At 39.1% G+C, this 25000-nt stretch overlaps 2 protein-coding genes and 1 long non-coding RNA gene across 3 annotated transcripts in view; all 3 read left to right on the forward strand.

Annotated features, from left to right (window-relative positions):
• Nucleotides 1-1588: 1588 nt before the first annotated feature.
• LOC149226744 (disease resistance protein Roq1-like) lies at nucleotides 1589-3406 on the forward strand. Its single transcript, XM_089377587.1, has 2 exons — nucleotides 1589-2382; nucleotides 2668-3406. Exons 1-2 carry the CDS (start codon nucleotides 1589-1591, stop codon nucleotides 3404-3406), a joined length of 1533 nt encoding a protein of 510 aa, XP_089233713.1.
• Nucleotides 3407-3586: 180 nt separating this feature from the next.
• On the forward strand, nucleotides 3587-7481 carry LOC149226745 (uncharacterized). The gene is made up of 3 exons (XM_089377586.1): nucleotides 3587-3769; nucleotides 3892-4188; nucleotides 4284-7481. The coding sequence occupies exons 1-3, from the start codon at nucleotides 3587-3589 to the stop codon at nucleotides 7266-7268; spliced, it is 3465 nt and encodes a 1154-aa protein (XP_089233712.1). The 3' UTR covers nucleotides 7269-7481.
• LOC149226746 (uncharacterized) overlaps nucleotides 7282-25000 on the forward strand; it is a 39935-nt gene continuing 22216 nt past the window's right edge. Inside the window, exon 1 of the long non-coding RNA XR_016247749.1 lies at nucleotides 7282-7480. This is a non-coding gene — a long non-coding RNA (uncharacterized LOC149226746). The remainder of the gene's footprint in view (nucleotides 7481-25000) is intronic.

Genomic DNA, 25000 nt, shown 5'->3' on the forward strand with positions numbered 1-25000 from the left:
TATGAGGCATCTTTCAACTAGAGACTTGGTTCTATTGTCTATATTTGAAGCTTGAAGTGATAAAATCATTGCAACAGTAAGGGTCTCAAACTGTCATCATCTTATTGGCATCTTGTCACCTCCTTGTGTGAAACATATAAGGAAGACATTGAAGTATTAAGTGCTCAGTGAGATAGTGCGTGACTTGATTTGATGTGCCAATAAATATTGGTATTCTAAAGTAAGAGCAATCGAAGGTTCCATCTATATACAATGATAAAAATAGAACCTTGAAATAATAATAACCTTGTCTATGATGCAATAGTCTTGAGAATTTTAACAGTGACTTGACAATATTGAATATATTGTTTATGTAACAGTGACATGTTTTATATCACAATGGGATTGTGACGACATCCTTACATGTCAGCAGTAGGTGATGACACATCAGTGATTTTATATGGCACCAATACTTTGATTATTTGAGCAAATATAAGACATATGCTAGTAGCCCTCCTTGGATAGAGTTTAAGAGCATTACAAGCAGGTCATAGGGATGATCTAAGGCATCTAGGACAAAGTTATCATCAGACCTTAGTACTAGGTACTTGCAGCAGTATCAACAACTTGGCACATTGGTTTGGAAAAACTGCTTCATGAGCCTTTGAAAAGATAAATAAATTGGATTAACTAATGCTTTGAAAATATTAATAAATTGCTAATAGTTTGGATCAACTAATGCTTTGAAAAGATTAATAAATTGCTAAGATATATTGATTCACCCCCTTCTCAGTGTTTCCAACACTAAAAACATGACCTTTAGACATTTCATTCAAATTAAAGATCAATATGGAATCCCATTTATCCATAACAATATCTCTAAAACAATGTTTATTGTTGCAGACATTTTTTCAACTTGAAAAAATTTCATCATGAAAATGTTTGGTATAAATTTAAATTCCAAATTAGAGATCAATATTTGAATCCATTATATCCGTGATAATACTTATAAAAAGATTATAATACTTATAAAAAGATTTTTATTACATTTTAAACTTGAAACAAGTTCATCATGAAAATATTTTATATAAATATAAATTCCAAATTAAAAATCAATATTTAAATCTCTTATATCCATAACAATATTTCAAATACCGTTTTTATTGCCAACATTTTTACACATGAAACAATTTCATAATGAAAATGATTTAGTACACATTCATTTTCTATAAGACAAAGTAAAAAAAATGTTCTTCCTACATATTTACCAGTTATAGTTGATACTCTACTCATTGACTCCCTCGAGTCCACATTTTTAAATTATATTAATAACAATATTTTTACAGGTCCCTTTTGCTTGATCAAGGGCAATAGGTAGTGCTAAAACTTTTGTGTGATAGAGAGCTGCGGAATAATATATATTTTGTTACTTTCAGTGGAAAAAGAAAAGGTGGGTCGGCAGAGAGAAGGAGCGCGGAACAATCATTTGGCATCTTCACTTTTAAAAGTGGGGACCCAATGGGGCACATGGTGTTCAGCAACTGCGAATCAACGCGGACTGCTCAACAACAATAGTGCTAAACGCGTGCACGGAGTGTCAAAAAATTGGATGATAGTGGGTATTGGTCTTCATTTTAAGCCGAAGCCTAATCTTGTGTTCTGTTTCCTCTGGTCCATACTACCTTTCAGAGCTTCAATCTTGGTTTCCATTAATCACCACTTGTTACAGTATTGCTATCTGTTCATCCAAATTCCAATGGGACTGCTTCTGCCTCTGTTTCTGTTTCTGCTACTGCTTCTGCTTCTGCCTCTGTTTCTGTTTCTGCTACCGCTTCTGCTTCTTCTGCTACTGCTTCTGTTTCTGTTCAGAAAAGCATCTTCTGCTTCTGCTACTGTTTCTGCATCTTCTTCATCCTCCTCTTCTGCATCGACTCCTAATGGCCCTTATCAAGTGTTCATCAATCATAGGGGTCCCGACGTTAAGAAATCATTTGCTAGCTTTCTCTACCGTGAACTTAAATCCAGAGGATTGCAGGTCTTTCTTGACCAGTCGGAGTTGGAGCCTGGACACCCCTTTCCTTCTCAGATAAAAGCAGCCATTCAAAGCGCTTCTGTCCAGATCGCGATTTTCTCTAAAACCTATGCAGAATCTAAGTTTTGCCTGGAAGAGCTCGTCGACATGCTCGAAACGACGCGGAGGGAGGAGGAAAGTCAGAGGGCTACAATTCTTCCCGTGTTTTACGGAGTTAAACCTTCTGAGCTCAGGCGGACAGACAGAGGAGCGTATGCTAATGCCATGCGAAAACACAAGCAACGACATAATTTGGAAACAATCGAGAAATGGAAGAAGGCTCTTTCTGATGTTGCAGATATAAGCGGCTTCGAGCTAGAGGCGTGCAATGGGTGAGCATCTTTCACTATTCGCAAATTTATGTTACTTTTTCTTAAATTGAGTTGATTCTACCGCCGAGTAAGATGGCTAAAGTATCAAAGTTGAAATTTTTCCAAAAAAATTGAAATAAAAATAAAAATTTAAGATCAGAAATTAAGATAGATTTAATTAAGATGGATGTAAAATTTAATTGATAGACATATTGGTAGGTGAAATTTAATTCATAGGTACCTGACAAACTTAAGTAAGTCTGTTTACACTAGTTATTTTACCTTTCTCTGAATTTGAATATTCAGGGACGAGGTGGAGCTCCTGGATAAGGTGGTGCAAAGAGTTTTGAAAGAGGTTCCAAAACCACAGTTGTTTGTGGCCAAGTATAAAATTGGTCTGCCGGACAAAATTAAAGATTTTGAAAGGACAACCCTATCTCGGCTGGAGGGGCAGAACACGCTGGAGGCCAAGGTTGTGGGGATTGTAGGTTTAGGCGGGATTGGGAAATCTACTCTCGCAAAAGAATTTTTCAACGAGAAGAGATCAAATTATAATGGCTCTTCTTTTTTGCTTGATGTAAGGGAAAGTGCAGCACAAAAGGTCCTACATTCTTTGCAGAAGAAGCTCATTAAAGACTTAGTAGGCAGAGATATCACTATTGATAGTTGGGTAGAAGGTGTAGGAATACTTAAAAATTATCTCAAATCTTGTGAGGCTCTAATCATATTAGACGATGTTGATCATCCCGATCAACTGGATGCGTTCTTGCCTGTTAAGAGTGTCCTTCACCCCAGGAGTTTGATTTTGGTCACTTCTCGTGACAAGCATGTCCTTCAAAGTGTATGTCCTTCAATTTATCACCTCAAGGGCCTCGATCGACCAAACTCTTTAGAACTTTTCTGTTCGCATGCCTTCTTTCAGCCACATCCACTACCAGATTTTGTAGACCTTGTAGACGGGTTTCTAGACGCCTGCGACGGATTGCCTCTGTCGTTGCAAGTGTTTGGGGCCCTACTCTGTCAAGAAGATGACAGATCCCGCTGAGAAGAGCAACTGAATGGACTTCAAGCGCTACCTCCTGAAATACAGGTGAGGCTTAAAATAACTTACGATTCACTGAGTCCAGAGGAGCAGCAGATATTTTTAGATATCGCTTGTTTTTCCATAGGAAAAGATAAGGATAAGTGGATTAGAATATGGGGCTGGTCAGGGTGGAAAGGTTCCATGGGGTTTCGAAATTTGCAGAATAAATGTCTTGTTGATGTGGGTGAGGACAATGATATAAAAATGCACGATCACCTGAGAGATTTGGGGAGAAGTATTGCTCAGGATCCATCATTGCCTCGTCGTCTCTGGCGTGCGACGCCGAAAGACGTCTATGATCTGCTGGAGCAATCATCATTATCTGTAAGTGCTTTAATCATCGCAACCTTTGTATTTGTGTCAACAATTTTCAAAGATTTTTTATTCAGAAAAATTTCTGAACCGTGCTGTGTTGTAATCCATTTTTGTTTTTATGTCATAAACAGGTAATAGAAGTGCGCGGAATTATAATGGCTCCTAGGTGGACTTTGGAGAAGGAAAGTTTCAGTGATCATTGGGAGGAGGAAAGTTTCAGTGATAAGGTGTTCCGAATCAGTAGATTGCAACTTCTTGAAGGTACGGAAGATTTTGTTGAAGGCATATTGACTAAAGTGCGGTCACCAAATCTCAGATGGCTCCGCTGGTTTGATTGTCCCTGCTCTTCCCTACCCTCCTGTATCCCAATGCGCGATTTAAGATATTTAGAAGTGTGGGGGGAGAGATTGGAAAGATTGGAATCTGAGGTATGTGAGTAGGATGTAGATGAACTTAATTTCTAATTTTGAATAGATGAGAATCATGATGTTATGTCTTATCTTTTGAAACGTGAACTTTGCAGCCACCCCTGCAGTTGCGGGAGTTACATATTGATGCTCCACTTTTAGAGTTTCCAAACTCTTTATGTCACCTGCCGTACCTCCAAAACATCACTCTCAGCTGCTATACTTTGAAGGCGCTTCCAAATGCCTTCGGGACTTTAACGAATCTCCGAAAAATCAGTCTCAGCAACTGTAGAAGTTTGGAGGATCTTCCAGATTCCATAGAGAATTTAAGGAATCTCCGAGAGATCGATCTGGAGGTTTGTAAAAGTTTGGAGGTGCTTCCAAACGCCATCGGGGCTTTAATGAACCTTCAGAAAATCGATCTGTCAGGGTGTAAAAATTTGAAGAGACTTCCAAATTTCTCCGAGAATTTATCAAACGTTCATACTATGAGTCTGAGGTGCTGTGAAAGTTTGGAGGCGCTTCCAGATTCCATAGAGAATTTAAGGAATCTCCGAGAGATCGATCTGCAGGGTTGTACAAGTTTGGAGGTGCTTCCAAACGCCATCGGGGCTTTAATGAACCTTCAGAAAATCGATCTGTCACGGTGTAAAAATTTGAAGAGACTTCCAAATTTCTCCGAGAATTTATCAAACGTTCATACTATCAGTCTGAGGGGCTGTGAAAGTTTGGAGGCGCTTCCAGATTCCATAGAGAATTTAAGGAATCTCCGAGAGATCGATCTGGAGGGTTGTACAAGTTTGGAGGTGCTTCCAAACGCCATCGGGGCTTTAATGAACCTTCAGAAAATCGATCTGTCACGGTGTGTAAATTTGAAGAGACTTCCAAATTTCTCCGAGAATTTATCAAACGTTCATACTATCAGTCTGAGGGGCTGTGAAAGTTTGGAGGCGCTTCCAGATTCCATAGAGAATTTAAGGAATCTTGAAAACATCAATCTGCAGGGTTGTACAAGTTTGGAGGTGCTTCCAAACGCCATCGGGGCTTTAATGAACCTTCAGAAAATCAAGCTGTCACGGTGTGTAAATTTGAAGAGACTTCCAAATTTCTCCGAGAATTTATCAAACGTTGATACTATCAGTCTGAGGGGCTGTGAAAGTTTGGAGGCGCTTCCAGATTCCATAGAGAATTTAAGGAATCTCAAAAACATCAATCTGCAGGGTTGTACAAGTTTGGAGGTGCTTCCAAACGCCATCGGGGCTTTAATGAACCTTCAGAAAATCGATCTGTCAGAGTGTGTAAATTTGAAGAGACTTCCAAATTTCTCCGAGAATTTATCAAACGTTCATACTATCAGTCTGAGGGGCTGTGAAAGTTTGGAGGCGCTTCCAGATTCCATAGAGAATTTAAGGAATCTTGAAAACATCAATCTGCAGGGTTGTACAAGTTTGGAGGTGCTTCCAAACGCCATCGGGGCTTTAATGAACCTTCAGGAAATCGATCTGTCAGGGTGTGTAAATTTGAAGAGACTTCCAAATTTCTCCGAGAATTTATCAAACGTTCATACTATCAGTCTGAGGGGCTGTGAAAGTTTGGAGGCGCTTCCTGATTCCATAGAGAATTTAAGGAATCTCCGAGAGATCGATCTGGAGGGTTGTACAAGTTTGGAGGTGCTTCCAAACGCCATCGGGGCTTTAATGAACCTTCAGAAAATCGATCTGTCACAGTGTGTAAATTTGAAGAGACTTCCAAATTTCTCCGAGAATTTATCAAACGTTCATACTATCAGTCTGAGGGGCTGTGAAAGTTTGGAGGCGCTTCCAGATTCCATAGAGAATTTAAGGAATCTCCGAGAGATCGATCTGGAGGGTTGTACAAGTTTGGAGGTGCTTCCAAACGCCATCGGGGCTTTAATGAACCTTCAGGAAATCGATCTGTCACGGTGTGTAAATTTGAAGAGACTTCCAAATTTCTCCGAGAATTTATCAAACGTTCATACTATCAGTCTGAGGGGCTGTGAAAGTTTGGAGGCGCTTCCAGATTCCATAGAGAATTTAAGGAATCTCCGAGAGATCGATCTGGAGGGTTGTATAAGTTTGGAGGATCTTCCAAATTCCATTGAAAATTTAACAAATCTTCAAAGGATCAATCTGGCGCACTGTGAAAGTTTGAAGGCGCTTCCAAATAACTTTGGCAATTTAACAAACCTCACATATATCGATGCATCTTACTCCTCCAATTTGGAGATGCCTTCAAATTTCCTGGGGAATCTACTGCGACTGGGGCATCTCCATTTGAGTTGTTGTAGCAGGTTGATCGTCTCCAATGAAACGCTTGGAAGCATCACCACTCTGAAATGCTTAGATCTCTCAGGTTGTCTCCAAATAGAAGTATTACCTCTCCAGGTGGTACAACAAAGGTCCTTGAAAAGGTTGAATTTGTTGAGCACCAACATAAGAGAGTTGCCCAGTGCGCCTACTGTATGCCTAAACAATTTGGAAGTTCTGATCTTAGGAAGCCCTCTGTTGAAAGTGCTTCCACCATGGCTAGGTTACCTAGGGAATTTGAAAGATTTGCTGCTCCATGGATGCCGGAAATTGAAATGTCTGCCCGATTCAATCGGACAGTGCAGTCAGATGAAAAATATGGAGATTTCAAATTGTGGAATACAATATTTACCAGACTCTCTCATGCAGCTGAACAATCTGCAAATTTTAAGAGTACGCGGTTGTCCATTACGCGAACTACCATTCAAGAAGAAGGTTGAAGGACAAGGAGAACCATCTGTTGAGTTAACAGAGTCTTCACAGGGGAGCCAATTGGATTCTTCCAGTGACAGAGGTATGAATGGACTACGTGAGATGCATTTGTACCTTACAGAAATATCGGAGGTGTCCTTCCCTGCAGGTGTGTGTCCCAACCTTGAAAGGCTCCAGATCAGTTGGTGTAATGATCTGGTGGAGGTTGGAGCATTCCCAACTACCCTAGAAGATCTAGATTTGAGGGGTTGTGGTGCATTGAGGAGAGTAGGAGGGCTGTGTGATCTTGCACAACTTGAGCGGCTGGACATAAGGGGAAGTAGAGGAGTTGCCCTGTCTTGAGACTATGTTATCCATGGACACATTACGGCCAATTTTGAGATCTTTGAAGATATTGAAGACCCCTTTGCAGACTTACGACCCGGACGAGAACGAAGAGGAAGAAGAGGCGAAGATGACTGGCGGGAATGAGGCGGAAGTGGAGGTGCGGATAACGGCGGCCCTGGATAGCGGTCTTTTATCAGATGGCCGTATTTGTGGGAAGCAGTACCGAGGTAGGACTACGTGACCATTTATTATTAAAATATTTTGAATATATCTTTCAAACCAATAGTCTTGCAAAATAATTTTATAATTATATAAATAAATAGTTTATTCGTTAACCTGAACGTTTAAAAAATATTTAGTTAAATTAATCGTGGTTAATATGCAAATGGAATTTTTTAGTCTAGTTTAGAAAGAACTAATTCTAAACCAATAAATTGACATGTGGAGTGGATATATTAATTTCTTGATTAAGCATTTGGATTTGCATAAATCTTGGTGGATAATAAATATTGAGGAAAACATAAATAATGATGAGAAATAACTCAAGTAAATATATTTATTTGCATCTTATTCTCATCCATTTTTTATGCAAAGACTTGTTTAAATTATAATCAGAACAGAGGTTGGAATTTGGATTCCTCTATATATATATATATAAACAAAACTAGTGTGTATTAAAGTAACATTGAATAGAATCAATACAAGCTCAGTTTCATAGAGTTCCATATGGTATCTAACTAGTTTATTTTTTAGATAAAAGAATTTCTTGGAAAATTGATAAATAATTTCCATCCCATCTCTATTTGGGATGCTTCTAGTTGTTTTTTTGTAACATCTAAACATGTAACCCTAATGCAAACAAGCATGGAATTATGTTTGAGCCATGAGCTTTGCTAGCTCAACCAAAGGTGACCCGACATTCATCCCATCTCTCAGTGGGATGCTTCTAGCTTTAGGAGAAGTGGGAGGACTCAAGAGCATGCAAGGGAGATTGACATGGAATCAAGAAGGAATAACCTAACAAAAAACCGATAAAGCATAGACCTTTAGATGTATGTCTAGAGAAAACTTGTGTTGGCATGAGCATGATATAACAAATTATGGGAAATATATTCGTGAGCTACAAGTGACCCTATATTCATCCCATCTTTGATTGGGATGCTTCAAGCTCATGAGCATCAATGGAAGATAACTATGGTTTTTAGAAAATAGAATCTAATAAATATACCCAAAAGAAGAAAAGGGCTTTGGAAGTATGTCTAGAGAAAACTTGTGCTAGTATGAGCATGATGCAACAAATTGTGGGAAATTTTATCCCTTTCTTGCATAGAACTCTGAGATTGCACACAACTTTCTGGACACATCTCATCATCCACTAGTTCAAATGCCATCTCTGGATCAAAATCCCCATTTTGTTGCTCACAATTATTATCTAGCACATAACATGCTCCAAGAACAACTGGAAAGTCAAGCAACTTCACCTCAGTGCACTTTTCTAGACAATGTCACCTCCCTTTCAATCGACCAAATGCATCCTTTACAATCTTCTCAATCTCGCTTATCTTATAATTGAAAGCATGTTGAGTCCAAGTAAGATTATGTTGGACATATGGGACTAGAAACCAATCCAAGAGTGGATAAGCGAAACCATTCATTTACAACTTGAAAAGATCAAAAATCTTTAAGACTAAGTCATCAGACATAGAACCCTATAAGTCTATACATATATTAGTGAAGGAGCTTGTGCTATCTACAAAGCCCTACAATGTAATGGAGTAGGATGTTCTTTGGTTTCTCTTAGTGTTCCTTTTATTGAAGTAAGTAGCTATATTAACCTTGGGAGAAATAATAGGAACATGAGTAGTGTACATGGCCCCAACAACCTTAGGAATCCCATAAATTCTTTCAAACTCTTTCATCAAGCCCTACATCCAATCATTGGAAATCCCCATAATATATTTAGGGAGAAGCACCTAGCGAATAACAACAAAAAATTCCAATACCAACTTATGATAGCTCGACATCCCCAATTCATATCTCTTGGACACTAGGTGTAATGGCTCTTCAATGAATAGCCTCTATATGCAAACATCCACTCTTTGACTCGCACGGATTGTTTTCCTCAACATTGTGTCCTTGGGAACAACTAAATTCAATTCTTCGCAAATATGATTGAAAGTTTCCCTACTCATTCAGAAGGATTTATGGAAATCTGAATCAGGGAATCTTGGATGATTGCATTGTTATCACTAGGCATATGATGCAAGATATATTTTAAAGATTCGTGGTTTATATCAGAAGCCTTGGTCGAGCTTATTAATTCTTAAAATTTATATTTTTATTCAATTTTAAAGTAAAAAAAATTATGTTCTCAAATAAGAATTTATATATTGGGTAAATCGATCTTTAGAAAAATAATAATAATTCTTATTTTTAGTTATGTTCACAATATTCACAGTTGGATGAATTTTTTTTGAGTTCGAAGTGCAAATCAATCTTCAGGACATTGAAGATGAAAATTAAATATCCAAAAGATGGACCTGGTTCTAGACGGTGAAACATAAATTTGGACTCTAAAATAGAAATTCATCTAACAATGAATATTTCAAATATAAATGAAAACCAACACCACAAAAGTATTAATAATTATTGTTGTTACAAACAAAACTAAAAGATTGACCAAATGCTTAACTTTTATGTACTTGTGATTTGTTCTTTACCCAAAGACTTATGTAAATGCTATGTTGGGTGGAAACATCTGCACCGAGCACAACTACTCCAAACTTGGCCCTCTTTGTAACACCCTCCTCCCACATATACCCAAACAACTAGCCAGCCGGGGTAAACATGTGACGAGAGGCCACTATGATATGATTCAACCTCCTAAGTCACGTTAAGGAAGTGGAATCGATGGAAACACACCATACAAACATTCAACATCAGCATTAGGACCGTCTGGAACCAATCCAACCTTTCTTCCAACCATCCCCAAGGTCCCACTGAGATTTTGGACCATTTGACCTCTGTACGCTCTCACGCTATGGGCATGCCAATGTCCAGGGACATCTAGACACTCTCATAGGCCTTCAAACCAGTGTCCAGGGACTATTTTGCACATTGCTATGCCAATGTCCCTGAGATTTGAGCCACTTTTTCAGGCCCAGAGCCCAGGTCACTGCCCATAATTGAATGACATCTTCATAATAGTAAAATAACAGGGAAATGACAGTACAAATGCAATTACTTGAATAAGACCTTGATTGGACCCCTACTAGCCATGACAAACATTTCGTCAAACATATCACAAATATGTAATCTACAGGTGTAAATAACATATTTGAGCATAGGGGTCTCATACTTAGCTAAGAATCACTAAGAAACATTAATGCCTCAACACATCAACTACCATTTCATCCATTATGTCATAGATACATTGTTCATTCATTTACAAGTAAAAACATGATGAGAGCCATACATAGATACTATCATAAAACATATATATAACCAACATAATAACAACATAAATACGAATGAAATCACAACCATATAAAACACATATAACTAGTATAATACTCATAGAATTACAAGGAGAAATAACCTCATATTGATGATGAAAAATTCAAACCCAGGATGAGACTTCCATGTTCCACCTTACCATAGAATGATTGAGCCAAATCTCTCTTCAACCATTCACCCCTGTGCCATATTCCAAGCATGAATGTGGGAAGTCATAAAACACATCAATCCAAAACCATTTAGGGCTTCCAGAGGCCAACTACATCAACCCATCAAACAGTGATTCCACCTCATAGCCGGACATCACAAAACCATCATCATATTGGTCTCTATCCAAGCCTCCCAGGGCTCCAAAGCATTTGTTCCAACCAAGGCTCCAGGACTAGTAACTCAACCCACAACTGTTGCCCAGTTCCATAGCATTTATCCAACCAAGGTTCTAGGACTAGTAACTCAACCTACCAAGGGTTCAAGAGCGTTTTTCTAACCAAGGCTAAAGGACCAGTAACTCAACCCAAGTTGTTACAGGGCTCCAAAGTGTTTGTCCAACCAAAACTCCGGGAACTAGTTACTCAACCCAAGCTAAGGAAACATGAGAACCAACCAAAACAAAACAAGGAAATAAACTCACAATCTCCATGGTTATCCAGGAAATGGAAAGGCTAGGCAATCCACTTTCAATCTAGAAAATCCTCCATGCCAGTCACAGATCATGACCAATAATCCACATGCATATGCCATGCATGCCAAAACTAGTGAGGAAGACATACATGCAACTCGGTATCTGCAAGAAAATACCACTGTAGCTTCTGATCTCGATGTCCTCTTGCAATTTCCTGCTCTTCCTTTGCCTTCTTGCTCCAAAAATCCAAGTATGCCACACCATCGAAGAGTGCTCCAAGAAAACTCTAAGTATCCAAGAGTATGAGAGAGAGAGAGAATAATGAGAGAGCTCCAACACTGAATTGAAAAAAGGTTACCAACTGATCCTCAGAAGCATTTTTATCAATGAGGCCTCTATTTTCTTCATTTTCCATTATTTTTCTTCATTTTCCTCCTCACATGCAACTTGTGACCTTTCACCTCCCTTTCTCTTAATTTTCATTATTTTCATAAATAAATGTACCAAAAATGTCATTTTGCTTTCCAAAGCCTTAGCCATTTCCTTTGCCAATTTCCTTAGCCATTAAACAACCACAAGTGATCCCCATCACTATTCTTTTGCACAAGATTCAACTTGGAATAAGTGTCCCATCAACCGTGGTTATTATTTTTCCTTTATTAACTTTTATTACATGGAATTTTCACGTGGGCTATTACACTCTTGAGCCTACATCTCTCCATATTTTCCATTTGGTTATAGTATTCTTGCATGCGATTATAGTATTCAATCATAATCTCAATATTCCTCTTGTAACTTTTCTCAAACATCTCCCTATGAAGCTTGTAATTAATGGGTGTAGGAATTGTTGTTAAGAAAGCTCATTCCAACACTTAATTTGTCAATCCGGGGTTTCATACACTTCGAGGCATAGCACAGGAAATGCCAAGAAATGATATGAACGTTGTCTAATTTTATTCCTATTTTTATATCAAAAATTTATAGAATCGAAAGAAAAATGATGATCAAGCGACAATTGATACTCAAAGAAAGTATGGTGTTGGAATAAATGAAAAGTACTTTCGCAGAAACTAAAATAGATTCTTAATTCATTGTGAAAAATATTAAGTAATGAAATGACCCTTTATATTTACCTTCAGTGAGACAGTGTGATAAATAAGTTATTCAGTGTATCTATCTTCTTTAAAGATATTCTTTCCTGCACTAAACTGTTATTCCTGTACTACAACAACGTTCTTGTACCAGAACGTTGTGCCTGCACCGGAATGAGGTTTAGATACCGGAAGGATGTTTTGTACTTGTACTGAAGTTCTGACCTTCGTGCAGGAGTTCTAAGTCTTCGAGCTAGAACAGTCTGATCATGTACTGGATCTGAGGTTCCTGCACCAGATAATCAATATTTTCTGCACTTGGTTTCTAGATTACTTTCGAAGAATAAAAAGCGCGTTCAATGAAATAGAGTGCAAAACAAACATAATTTGAAAGTAAATTCGCACAAGTAGAAAGATGCTTCAACCAAACTTAGATTCTAGACAGGAAATGATTTTCAAAAGTTAAAGTAAATCTTTCTTTAAAACATAAAACTCTTCTATATAATTACGGAAATCATCTGGTGTTGTGAATAGGCTTTTCCTGAGATAACTGTGCAATTAGATCTGCCTTTTCAATTTTTTAACTCAGAGGGTTCATTTAGTAATTAATCATGAAATTTGATCGTTTCTTTGAAAGTGTTCAGTGCAAGCACAGACCTATAAGTTACTACATCGTTTATTCCATATTCATCACAACACAATTAAATGTTAAGTAAAACCTTAGATATTAATAATGCCCTTACTTTAGAAACAAACATCAATCTTGCAGAAAGGAATAAAGAAATCTTGTGAAAGGAAAGGAGTAAAAGACTTGCAAATCTGAACCAATGAAATCAACTTGCAGAACCAAAAATGCACTAGTATAGGCAGTGTTGTACCAATCTTGCAGAAATGAAATCAAACATTAAAAGGAAAGCTTATGTAAATTGAAATCAAATACTTCTAAGCCTGCACACCACGGACCCGCAACACAATAACTGTAAATGAAATCAAATCTATAACTTGTGAGGAAAATCAAAGTAAATAACAAATTCACGCCTACACTTTAAATTAAGTTAACACACCTTTAAAGAAAGGGAGAACGAGCTGGGTTGGCCGGGCCCTGGCCAACCAACTCGCTTCCCTGTTAATAAATTGAGAAATGCAGTTGGTCAAAGATTCATCAAAATGCAAAAGGAAAATGAAACTGTGTACTGGTGCATTCCTTTATATTAGTTTCAAAAGAAAAAATACATCTTGGATCTGCGATCCAACCCAGAGAGGCGATACTCCAAAATATTACAATATCTTAGCAAATTTTACCATAACTTTGTTCCTTAATTCCTATCAGAGTGTTACATTATATACAAGCCTTCAGGCCTACGGCTGTAATGAAATCATAACAGTAGCTTAACTAAGCCGTTGGGTTGTTTACAAAATACTAATCGAAGATATCTGGCCGAGGTCAGGATCTTCAATCCACTGATTTCTCTCCTGCCCCGAGCCTAACTCGAGGTCAACTGATCCTTTACCAAATATACACGCCAGTTGGTGAGTTGTCACGAGAGTGCAGGAATCCACCAGCTAGTGTAAGAATCCTACTAATGAGTTGTCACGGGAGTGCAGGAATCCTCCAGCTAGCGCAAGAATCCTACCTGCACTCGACCATTCTATCACAATTATTAATACATTTGCTTATCAAATACTTTAGGAAAGACAAATATTAGTTGAAAGGATAACTAAAGGTATAAAATCCATAAATAAGTAATTAATTCTAGGACAAGCCTTTAAATATGAAAATACAAAGAGGGTGTAGGAATGTGCATGATTTTAGAGAAAGGTATAGGAATGAATTGGTTCTTAGGTGAAAACAGAGGTTTAGATTATGTGTCTAGAGTAGGATAGAGGTTAAAAAATAGGGCAATTTAGCCTACCAACATCCTCCCATCCCTATTTTGTTGTGTGTCCTGACACAACCTTTACCTGCTACAAAAAAACCAAAAGAAGGGAGCCTTTTTTCAGTCTTGTATTTGTATGCTAATTCCTACTTTCACTATCTTCCTCTTCTTGCCTTGAGCCTTCTTGAGCCGTTTGGTCACCTTTTTGAGACAACTGTAGAACTTTGATGCTTAGAATTTCCATATCTTCACTTGGCATTTTTGCTCCTTCACTTCTCCTTCCAGCTCCATGTTTTTCTGTTTCTGCACTGTCCCTTGTACTTTCAAAGTTTGTTTCAGTACCTCCAACCCATAGATACGTTGCTTGAGATCACTATCTAACTATTCAGGTGGAGAGTGGGGTCTTCCTTAACGAATTCTTCTTGTGCAAGAGTTTTCTCGATAGTTGACTCCAGACCAGTGCCAACATCATTGAGGTCGATATCACCCTGGTCATTAACCTCCTGCATTTCAATATCGTGAATGGTTTTAGTACCCTGCACTTCAACATCCATTGGATCATTTGTCGGGCCTTTATCTGCACTTGCACTAGGTGTCGACGTAATTTTCCTTTTCTTCATCAATATCCCCCTCGCTAATCACTGTATGGGCCACAAAATCTGCAAGCACTGTAAGGTTGTCTACAGTTGGTTAAGGAGGTGGGGTGTCATCCAAATTTATTGGGGAAGTTGATTGAATGTGGGCTTCCTTCAAGGAGGCAGTCCTCTTGACTGAGCTTCGGGTCCTTCTTTTTGATGTAGATGGGGTTTCAACAACGAGCTCTCGCTCCTCTACTTGCAATAACTCTTCTTTGTTCTTAGTCTTGGTAGGGCATAGGGTTAGGGTTTTAGGCTTCCCCTTCTTGCTTGCACTCTTCTTTCTGGAGGATTTCCCTACACCTCTTTTATGTAACTCGTTCAAAAATAATTCCCAGATCATATTCTTGACCTTCCATTCCTTCTTAACAAAAATTGCAATCAACCCATGATAGTATAACTTGCATGTGATTTGGATCAAGTTACCTTTTTGAACTCCTTTTGACATTTTCTTCAAGCTTCTTAGCAGAAAATAAGCAAAATTGATAAGCTTACCTCACCCAAAATGTAGCAACAGCCGAATACAAGAAGGTCAATGAGTAGCGACCCTCACAGTTGAGGAACTTTTGTAATATGTAGAACAAGTCTTTCCATTTTCCTTCCATGGAGCTACGTGGCGTCCTTTCTTCCAATCCACTTTTTATTTTCAGTTGACCACAAACCGATGCCACTTTTTCTTCTTGACCTTCTCCTTTTTAAACCACTGCTCACCTTCTGCTGGTAATCCGATGGATTGTGATATAGACTGTTCCGTTACTTCAAATTCTAGTGATCCTACCTTGGCTCGGCTCCCATTAAAGGTTCGAGCAAACTCTAATGCCATGGCCGAGTCAAAAAATTTCAGCAGAAACGGGAAGAACCTAGATTCCTGCAACAGTGGAAGTTTGTTCTGGTATTCGGCCATTTGCTCTAACTCTTTCACGGAATAGGGTTCAATTCTCACGGGTGCCATCCTTAATTCACTGAACTCTGTCTAAAAATTTTTAGAAAGATCACACGGTCAGGATTTAGGAGCTCTGTCTAAAACAAACCTTGTGATAGCTGAGCTATCTGACCGCCACTATGTTGGCCACCTAATAGTCACGCTCCATCATTAAATGTAGAACTTAGGATGGATGCGATATGGATAGGTTGTGGTACAAGCACAAATGATCATTGGGGAAGGTGACAGTTAAGGTGCCATGATTAATATGACAGTCATGCACGGTATGGTATGAGGTCGTGTCGTCATTAACAGGTAACAAGATTTTTTTTCAAAAAGGTAAGTATGGTATAATAGGTTAAATCATACACATCCCGAAATCAATTCATTATTTCACACAACTTGTACATGGTACTTTAAAAAAAAAAAATTTAATACCTTAACTATCCCTGCACTTAAAAGATTTCCTTCCTATTTTAGCATATTATAAAACAAAGCCTAATCATAATAAAAAAATTGTTGAATGCTATAAATATGGAAGTGGTGCAGTCATTCTGCCTGCACACGATTTTCAGGAAACAAGAATACAATTTCTAGATGCGCTTTTTTGCACCAGGTATTCCTACACCATATTACAAATTTTTGCACTAAAGAGCATTGTTCCTGCACTAGGACATGTAGTTTTGTACTCGGGAGTGCTCAACAGTATAGATTCCTGCACTAAAAATTTCTACACTTGAACAGTCCTACACCGAACATTCCTGCATTGAAAATTCTTGCATTGAACATTTCTGCACTGGACATTCCTGCACTGAACATTCTTGCACTGAACATTCCTGCACTAAACACATATACCTGCACTAGGGATATTTTTGACAAAATTCATATGATGGATTCTGAAGGATTTGCTGAATCATAAAGGAGGTTTTATTCGCTAGCTTTTTTGTATCAATACATGCTTTTTGATTTTCTTCATAATCTTGAATCAAATTCTGCAATATGATCCACGAGGGAGAAAAGAAGTGGGAAAGGGGGTAAATTTTTAGAATGGGACGGAAATTCAACAGGGAATTCAAGTGTGAAACCACTAAGAGGGCGTATGGAAAAAAGGAAAGGGAAAATAATTTCGAGGGAAAAAGAGGGAAAAACGAAGTTGGATAGGGACAATTTCCATGTGAAGAAGGGGGTGGTAAACTTTATGGGATAAAAAGAAGAAAAATAGAGGGAATTTTACGAAAAAGGAAATATAAGGAGGGAAAAATTTCACCTCAAAAATCTGCTTGGATAGTGCTGAACAAAAAGTAAATGCAGTGGGAATTGAGTGTTGCTTGCATAAAAATTTCCGTGTGAGCTGTCCCAAACTTGGATAAGGGTTCGGTTCCTGCACTTAAAAACCTACTTCTTCTTGGTGACAATTAGCACATATAAAGATCAAGCAACATTCTCATTTTATTAAAATTTCGATCTTCCTGCCAGCATGTTGGTTTTTAGGCTGATCCTTCTGTGACCGTGTTAGCAAACTGATTTTCACAATCACAGGAAAATATTTTTTTTTGTTTTATTTTTAGTTTTTGTCATTTTTTTTTTGAATAGAGAAAATGAAATCTGTAATAGCTTGGCATGGCCACCTACCATCTCTAGCATAGGTTTCTATTGCACTTGCTGCATGAAGTCCTCCTTTGTGAGGGGTTGAAAATATACCTTGAGTCTATGGCCATTTAGAAGGAATACTGAATTTTTCCCATCAATAGTTTTGATCTCTACAACCCCATTCTCGAAAATTTTGACTACTTCATAAGGTCCCATCCAGTGTGTATGGAATTTTCCTTTGAAATGTTTAAATCTAGAGTCATAAAGAAGTACCCAATCACCTGGTTGGAACTAGTTCTTCCTGATAGACTTGTCATGCCACTTTTTGCGTTATTGTTATACTAACACATTCTGTTGAACAACATCTCTTTGAAATTCATCTAACTCATTTAACTGTAATAGACGTTGCTGTTGTGCTTCTGAGAGATCTAATTCCAACTAAACTGTTGTTCGAAAGGTTTTTATCTCGAACTCTATCGACAAAAGCACTTGTTTCCCGTATACCAACTCATATGGTGTATGTCCTGTGCTATTTTGTCAAGTGGTTCGATAAGCCCATAAGGCTTTAGGTAACCGAGTGGCCCATTCTTTCCTATGTAGATTTCTTGTTTTGTTGAGGATGGATTCGATCACCTTGTTGGTAGACTCCACCTGGTTGTTTGCTTGTGGGTGATATAGAGCGGACTTTCTATGCCGAATTTTGTATTTATCCATGTCTTTCTTTACCAGATTAGAAATAAAATGTGGTCCATTGTCAGTAACAATCTATCTAGGAACACCAAATCTAGTAAAAAATTCACTGAACAAAAATTCAACAACTTTTTATGTAACAAAAGAAACAGCTTTAGCCTCTACCCATTTTGTAACAAAACCAATGCAAACCAATATATGATTTTTATTCATAGATGTTGGATTTATTGGTCTATGAAATCGATAGCCCATTTTTCAAGGGGCTCAATCATAATCTGAGGACATAAAGACATTTCGTTGGCTTGAACAGGTTGACGCATTCACTGACAGCTATCGCATCGCTTGACATACTATTTGGCATCCTTAAACAAAGTAGGCCAAAAGTATCCAATGGGTAAGATTTTATTTGCAGTTCTCTTATCAGCGAAGTGACCACCACAAGGTTCATCATGGGCAGATTTCAGTATATCAAACACTTCTTCCTCTCTTATACATCTACAAATAATAAGATCTGGCCTAGTGTAAAAGAGGTCTCCTTGGACCTAAGAATATGCAACACTTTTGAATATTATATCCTGCTTTTCACGAGCAGATAAGTGAGGTGGTGTTCTTCCGATGACTAAATAGTTAGCTATGTCAACAAACCATGGAGACTTTGTTGACATAGAAAAAATATGTTCGTCGAGGAAATCATCATCAACAAGAATTACTTCACCAGGATTATTCAATCTAGAAAGATAGTCAGCAACAACAGTATATTTTCCTGGTTTATCAATAATAGTAACATTAAATTCCTATAACAATAGTAACCACCTAGTCACTCTGCCGCTAGTCAATGGTTTATTTATTAAATATTTTATCGCAGAATGATCAATATGCACAAAGACTTCATATCTTTTGATGTAGTGTCTGAATTTATTTATAGCAAAATTTAAGGCCAAAAACGCTTTCTTGGTCAGTGTATAGTTCAATTCAGCGGGTGAATTTTTTTACTGATGAAGTAAATAACATAGGATTGTTCATTTTCTTCTTGTCCTAAAGCTGCGCCAATGGCAGTATGTGAGGCATAAGAGGAAATGTGGAATGGAAGGGACCAGTTGGGACCTCTCAAAACTGGTGCCTGCACTAATTTTTCCTTTAATGTCTCAAAAGACTGTTGGCAAGCTGTGGACTAGAGAAACTCACTATCCTTAGCTAACAATCGGAAAAGGGGGGTAGCTATCCTAAAAAAGTTCTCAATGAATCTCCTATAATAACATGCATGTCCTAGGAATCCTCTTACTTCCCTTTGTGTTTTGGGTGCAGGAAGACGCAAGATAACTTCTATTTTGGCCGGGTCTATCTGGATACCTTTTTCAGAAACCAAATGTTCAAGGAATACTCCTGCTTTGCACATTAATCTACACTTTTTATCACTCAAAGCAAGGTGAGCCTCTTGGAAATGTAAAAGCACTTTTTAAAGTTCTTTTTGGCTTCCCGGAATGAGTTACCAAACACTGAAAAATCATCCATATAGATCTCAACACACTTGAGATCAACAAAAATGGCCAGCACAACCCTTTGAAAGGTGGTTGGGGCATTACATAGTCCAAAGGGAAGCACTTGGTAAGAAAATGTACCCCATGGACATGTAAAGGTGGTCTTATCTTGATCTATGGGTGTGATCTAAATTTGGTTGTACCCACTGAAGCCATCTAAAAATGAAAAGTACTTTTTACCAGCAAGGGTATCTAGCACCTGATCAATAAAAGGAAGGGGAAAGTAATCCTTGAGAGTGGATTTATTAAGTTCTCGATAATCAATGCAGATGCGCCATCTCCCATCCTTTTTCGGGACTATTACCAACGGGGAGACCCACTGGATATATAAAGTTAGCATCTAAGAGTTGTTAACACCCAGGTTGTTCCCTATGACTCCCAAGGGAATACGGCCGGGGTAACCACTAACCAATCTTTGGATCACTGTTTCTAGCCAAACTGTGATCAGAGAGGGCTCTCTCTTTATGATTTGTAACTGTTTATGATAGGGTTTTAGGCTAGCTATTATGCACTGGTTTTGTTTATGTTTTGGTTGATGAAACTCCTTTTAGATTCCAGTGATGTAGTTTTCAGAGAGGTTGAGTACCATTGGGCAATGGAGTCTGTGGCTATATGTGTTTGAGACTTTGAGATGAAAGATGGAACTTACAGGGCCATTTGAGTGCTTAATAGAACAGATTTTTTGATTAAATGACTGGAAACAGGTAACACAAACAGTGAAAGCATTTAAGAATTTTCACTTATTGTCTATATATTCCCAACCGACAGCTTTAAGAGGAAAAGACAGAGGTCTCAGGGGCAAAAATTGAATCCCTGAGAATGCCTGTCACAGTAAAAGACACAGTTTTGAAATGCAGCAATTAAGAATTACAATTCTGTCACTGTATCTGAGGAAAACATGTATAATAGCTCAGTTTGAGTCCAGGGTAATCATGGTTAAGTCCTGGAACTATCCTTTCACATTGCTATCAAGTGTAAAACATTTGAACAACAAAAGAGAACAAAAGACTCGAAAACATATAACAAAGAGATTTGAGAATACTTATTGTTTTATGCAACACCCTGGAATCCTGTAACATTCATCTTTCACCACAATACATCAAAGAACACCAAGCCTTGGAAATTCCATTCTTCCTTTGTATTACTTCTCTAAAAATATTACAACGAGCGAGAGCTTTTCAAAAGAAAATTACAACAACCCTTTTCAACTGCTGTGAAGGGTGAATATATACTTGCTGTCATTTACAAAATATCTGAGTTCTGAGTTATCTCAGACTTTACATTCTTACCAACTACTTAAGATATTATGACCAAAATTTAATGCAGCATTGATTACAGAGTACAGGCATTTTAATGCTCTGTCAGAAGATATTTTAGCCTTTGGGAACAGCTAAGTCGGTCGAGATATTCTGAATAAATGCTGGAGGACCTGTCTTCAAGGCTTGTACGCTGTATCCTGGACTTGTCACCTGTGATTGTGACTGATGCTTGTGGTGAGTCAATGGTCCTGCTGAGTTGGCTCAGCCTCTGCCTCGTCCTTGTAGATATCTTTCTTCAAAATTGTGCCTGCGCATGTATGCTCTTTTGCCTGGAGAATTAGCGCTACTAATTCTGGCCTGACAAAACTGTCTGTGTCAAATTTTTCCAGGCATCCTGTGTGGGCAGTTGGTGTGCTAAGATTGCCCCTAGAGTTTCATCTGCTTCTGTGAATTTGAAGAAGTTAGGTGGTGTATCAAACAGATGCTCAACTTCATTCATGAGGAAAAACAGGTTCTCCACCCTGTCATACATACTCTGCTCGGTGGCTGGCCCTGCCTCTGCTGAAGTGCTGGGCGGTTTTGCAATCTCTGCTACTGCATGGGCATCAATTCTCTTATTGTAATTGTCTAGGGTGAGCAGTCTTCCTACACTGCTTAAAATGCTGGGGAGGCCTCTGTTCTGTAGTGCCACGAATTTTTCCAGGAATCTGTTGATTTCAGTCTGCATATCCTGTGTCCTCCTCTCCAGTGTTCCAACCAAGTTCCTCAATGTTATGACTCTTTTGGCTACAGCAATTGTTTCTGTCCTGTTGGTGATTCCCATGACAGCTAATTGAGAGCTAGTCTTATAGTTCATAATATTGATCATCCTAGTAGCAGCTTCTGGCATGTGTCCAAGGCTTGCCCTGGCTCTCTGTATTTCTCTGTTTGCTTTAGTGATGAGCACCATTTGCTCATCCATGGTCTCAATATATTGCCACTGGTTGGCAATGGACCGCCCAATGTTGCTCCATAGCACTGCTTTCATTTCAGCTGTCACTTTTTCTAGTGCAAGCTCTTTCTCTAGTTCAGCAATTCTCCTCTTAAGAGATTTTACCTCTCTCTCCTTGGCTGCCTCATTCTGTTTGCTCTTGTCAAACTTTTCATTTACCTTAGTCAAGGTTTTCTTAAGTTCATCCAGCTCTTTCATTTGAGATTCCAGGGCTTGGATCTCAGCTTGCAGCTTTTGCATGTCTAAACTAGTAGCCTGTTCCGATGTTGTAGATGTTGTTGCTGTGGATGGCGCTGTAGTTGGTGCTGTAGCTTCTGTTTGCTGAGGAGGAGGAGTAGTCTTTGGAGGGATTTCCTCAAGATTTATTATCACAGGAGGAGGCTGGGAGGGTTGGCCCTCTTCTCTTTGCTTCAGTGTTTCTTGTAGTGCTGCCTTTGCAGCTTCAGTTTGTCCTAGCTGGTCTTGAGTCCTAACCAGCTCTTTGTATAGGGATACCAGCAGATCTGTAGCATCCTTCTCTTGCCTTTGCTGGGCAACTTCATCTGTTTGTGGATGGATGGTGGCCGGGAGTTTGATTTTCTTTCTTAGGGCTGCCATGTCTGCATCCCTTATCTTCAGGAGTTCTTGGATGCCTTTGACATCTTTAGGATCATGCCCTATCTCTATAATTACCTCTTCCAAGGACTTGATCCTATTGTCCTTGGCTTGTGATGATGCTCTTTCTAATTCCAGCTGAGAAGCTGTGTTATCCAGGCTGCTCTTTAGTTTGTAGTTCTCCAATGTCTCATCTGCCAGGGAGGCATACACCATTTCACCAGTTTGTTTATGTAATTCAATCTTGTCCATAGGGTGTATGTCTTTGGCAAGAACCTCCATGTTGGTTCTTAGATAGTCCGAGGTGGACTGAGGCTGCAAAGTTGTGGGCATGAAGTGGCTCATTATCATTTTGCCTTCGCTCACATCGAAAGCAGACATGAGTCTCTGCTGGTTGCTAGGAGCTAGGTTTAACAAGTGATCATACAGCTGCACTTTTATGGGATCACTCCTCCTTTTGATGTCAATGAATTGCTGCTTTATACTTGACTGCCCTTTTCTATGTTGACCGGAGGAGCTGACCTCTCCTCCCATAGTCATGTCATGTCCACGCTGAGATGAGCTGGCCGAAAGTTCTCCACTGGGTGGGCCCATGCCCATGGCTTGCCTTACTGCTATGTCCTCCTCTTGGGAGTCATTCAGTCTTTGTCTCTTCTCTCCTCTGATGAAGGATGAGGTGTGGGGGGTCTCTCTCTCCCTTTTCCTGGTCATGTCCTCCTTCTGTGGTGTTTGGAGGACTGAGGTGTCTACATTGGTATCTGTCCTGGGAGGCACCTCTGTTTGGGGCTGCTGCTCAGTGTAACTAGGTTGATCTGTCCCCTTTTCCTGCTGCAAGGGCTGCTGTTCACTGGACTGTGCTTTTTCTTGTTGCTGCCCCAGTTCTTGCTGTTCCATTTCTTCTTGCTGCTGTAGCAAGGTGTCAACTTGTTCTTCTGTCAATATAGGTGGCTGTTCCACCTGTTTTCCTTTGTCTTTGCTTGCTGCCTGGGATGTCTTCTCAGTAGTTTGCTGCTGTGCTGCTGAAGATCTAGCAGCTGTTCCAATTTGCTTTCTGTAGGAGAGGGGCACCTGTCCACAAGTTTCCAAGTCAGTTTCTTTTTGCACATTCCTAGCTTCTTTCTCAAGTAATTCTTCCTTAGTGACTTGTTCTACTAGTGTACCCTCTTCCCAATCTAGTGCATTGGCATACTTTTCAATTTCAGGTTGTCTTTTATGCGCATAGTTGCCCAGTCTGTATCTAATTCTCCTGAGGGAGATAGAATGATTGGGGTCATAGGGAATCCATTCAAAACTGGTCTGCAATCTGAGGCCTTCCAGGATGCTGTGTGCCTCTTTCCACCCTTCCTCTTTCCTGTTATATAGGAAGGAACCTAGCTGGCTTCTTACTTTCAATTGTGACTTCTTGTTTCTACTCTGAAAGTGAAGGTAATCTGAGTTCCCAAACTGCCTGAAATATTCTAAGGCAAAAAGCCTCATGGGGACATACCTTGGCAACCTAAATGGGTTCAATTCACAGCCATATATCCTAATGACTGTGTGGTTCTGGTAGAAGTACCAGTTGCCAATATTGTAAGATTTGTTCAAATGTAGAATCCTCTTCATATCATCGGTTAATCTAGGAGGAGGAGTACCTTGCAGAGCTGTTAGGGCTGGATGAACAAATAAATCAATAAACTCACAGTATGTATAGGGTGATACTGAGGTAGAATGAAAAACAGAGGTCCAGAAAACAACTGATCTTGGGCTTCCTTGGGCATTGAGTGGCCTCAAAGGAACAGAGAAGGTAGTTGGCTGATAGAAAAGGAATAAGTGATATATATAGGAGGAGTACCTGAACAGTCTCTCCCTTTTCAAATTCATGAACTGCTCATGGATTTTTTCTGCTATGTAAGTTGCATAATCATACTGCACAGCTGGGGGCTTACCAGGGGCAAATATAGACAGCATTGCCATTATGCTTTCATCTACATCTTCCAGCCCCCTGAATCCTAGGACATAGCCAATTAGATCCACCAACATTCTGCCCAACTCATTCAGATATTGGTACCCAATAGGAGGGGTTCTGACTGTTTCAGAGCCTGGTGTGACAAACAGTTGGTTGATTTTGACAATCTGGTCACTGGACAGCTTGATCCCTTTGTTAATCAGATTCTGCATGGATAGAGGGGTCAATTTCTTGGCTGTTTTGAAGCGCAGCATCTGGTTTATGCTTTCTGGGGTGATCTGGAACAGGACTAGGCCTGTGGGGCTCATGACTGCTCTTTGGCTGGGGTCATAGCATTCCTGGCAGCTATAAATGAGCTCTGGCATAGGATTGACTTGGGGAAGGTTGTATATGGGCAAATTTGACTCCCAAATCCCCAAGATATCTGCCCCACTGAGGTGCTGGGCTCTTAATTCATTCAACATTAGAACATTGTAC

Source organism: Pinus tabuliformis, chromosome J, assembly GCF_031772625.1.
Source record: "Pinus tabuliformis cultivar Carrire ecotype Pingquan chromosome J, CPIR1, whole genome shotgun sequence".
Lineage (NCBI taxonomy): Eukaryota > Viridiplantae > Streptophyta > Pinopsida > Pinales > Pinaceae > Pinus > Pinus tabuliformis.